The 563-nt window shown below is 38.0% G+C and overlaps 1 protein-coding gene across 1 annotated transcript; it reads right to left on the bottom strand.

Annotated features, from left to right (window-relative positions):
- Positions 1 to 25: 25 nt before the first annotated feature.
- Positions 26 to 516, bottom strand: LOC104774766 (importin subunit alpha-7-like). Its single transcript, XM_010499230.1, has 2 exons — positions 415 to 516; positions 26 to 323 (listed from the first exon to the last, which is right to left on the bottom strand). Exons 1-2 carry the CDS (start codon positions 505 to 507, stop codon positions 114 to 116), a joined length of 303 nt encoding a protein of 100 aa, XP_010497532.1. The 5' UTR covers positions 508 to 516; the 3' UTR covers positions 26 to 113.
- Between the last annotated feature and the right edge of the window lie 47 nt (positions 517 to 563).

Raw genomic sequence — 563 nt, 5'->3', positions numbered from 1 at the left:
TATATAGTCTAAACCTTATATCCTCTGTCATCAATAAATTTAAAACTTTTGCTTTCTGTTTATTGATCTTTGTCATTTTCTTTATCTTATAAATCTACTAATTGCAGAAGCAATCACATGCTCTTAGTAGTCATAAAAATTCGAGAACCACATAGCATTGGTACATGATGACCAATCAACACATCATATACCTGCTCACGGACCACATCGTATGGTGAGCTGAGAAGTCTCACTAGCATTGCAACCGCTCCATGATCAATCACCACTTCAGTGTTCTCAGATGTTCCAGATGCGATATTCGTTATTGCCCAAGCCGCTTCAAACTAAAAAATTTGTTCCATGAAACGAGAAAGCAGTGAGCTTGTGAAGCAACTGATAGAACCAGATTGATCGTACAGATGCATCGAGGCTAACCTGAAGCTGAGGAAAGTCATCCCATGTTAGGAATTCCACAAAGCGTGGAACCAAACCAGCCTGTATAACTTCTTCAACGTGTACATTAAACATTTCTACCAAAAGAACAGAATAGAGCATTAGAAAAGGCATATACATTGCTATTGCTT

The sequence above is a fragment of the Camelina sativa genome, unplaced genomic scaffold (assembly GCF_000633955.1).
Source record: "Camelina sativa cultivar DH55 unplaced genomic scaffold, Cs unpScaffold05436, whole genome shotgun sequence".
Lineage (NCBI taxonomy): Eukaryota > Viridiplantae > Streptophyta > Magnoliopsida > Brassicales > Brassicaceae > Camelina > Camelina sativa.
The sequence above is the reverse complement of the archived record's forward strand: the minus strand, read 5'-3'. Positions and strand labels throughout refer to the sequence as shown.

Excerpts from the sequence above, each read along its gene's own strand:
- LOC104774766 (XM_010499230.1), bottom strand. The coding sequence starts at position 507 with ATGTTTAATGTACACGTTGAAGAAGTTATACAGGCTGGTTTGGTTCCA. Across the intron at positions 324-414 it reads ATGACTTTCCTCAGCTTCAG|TTTGAAGCGGCTTGGGCAAT; the intron begins GTTAGCCTCGAT and ends CAAATTTTTTAG.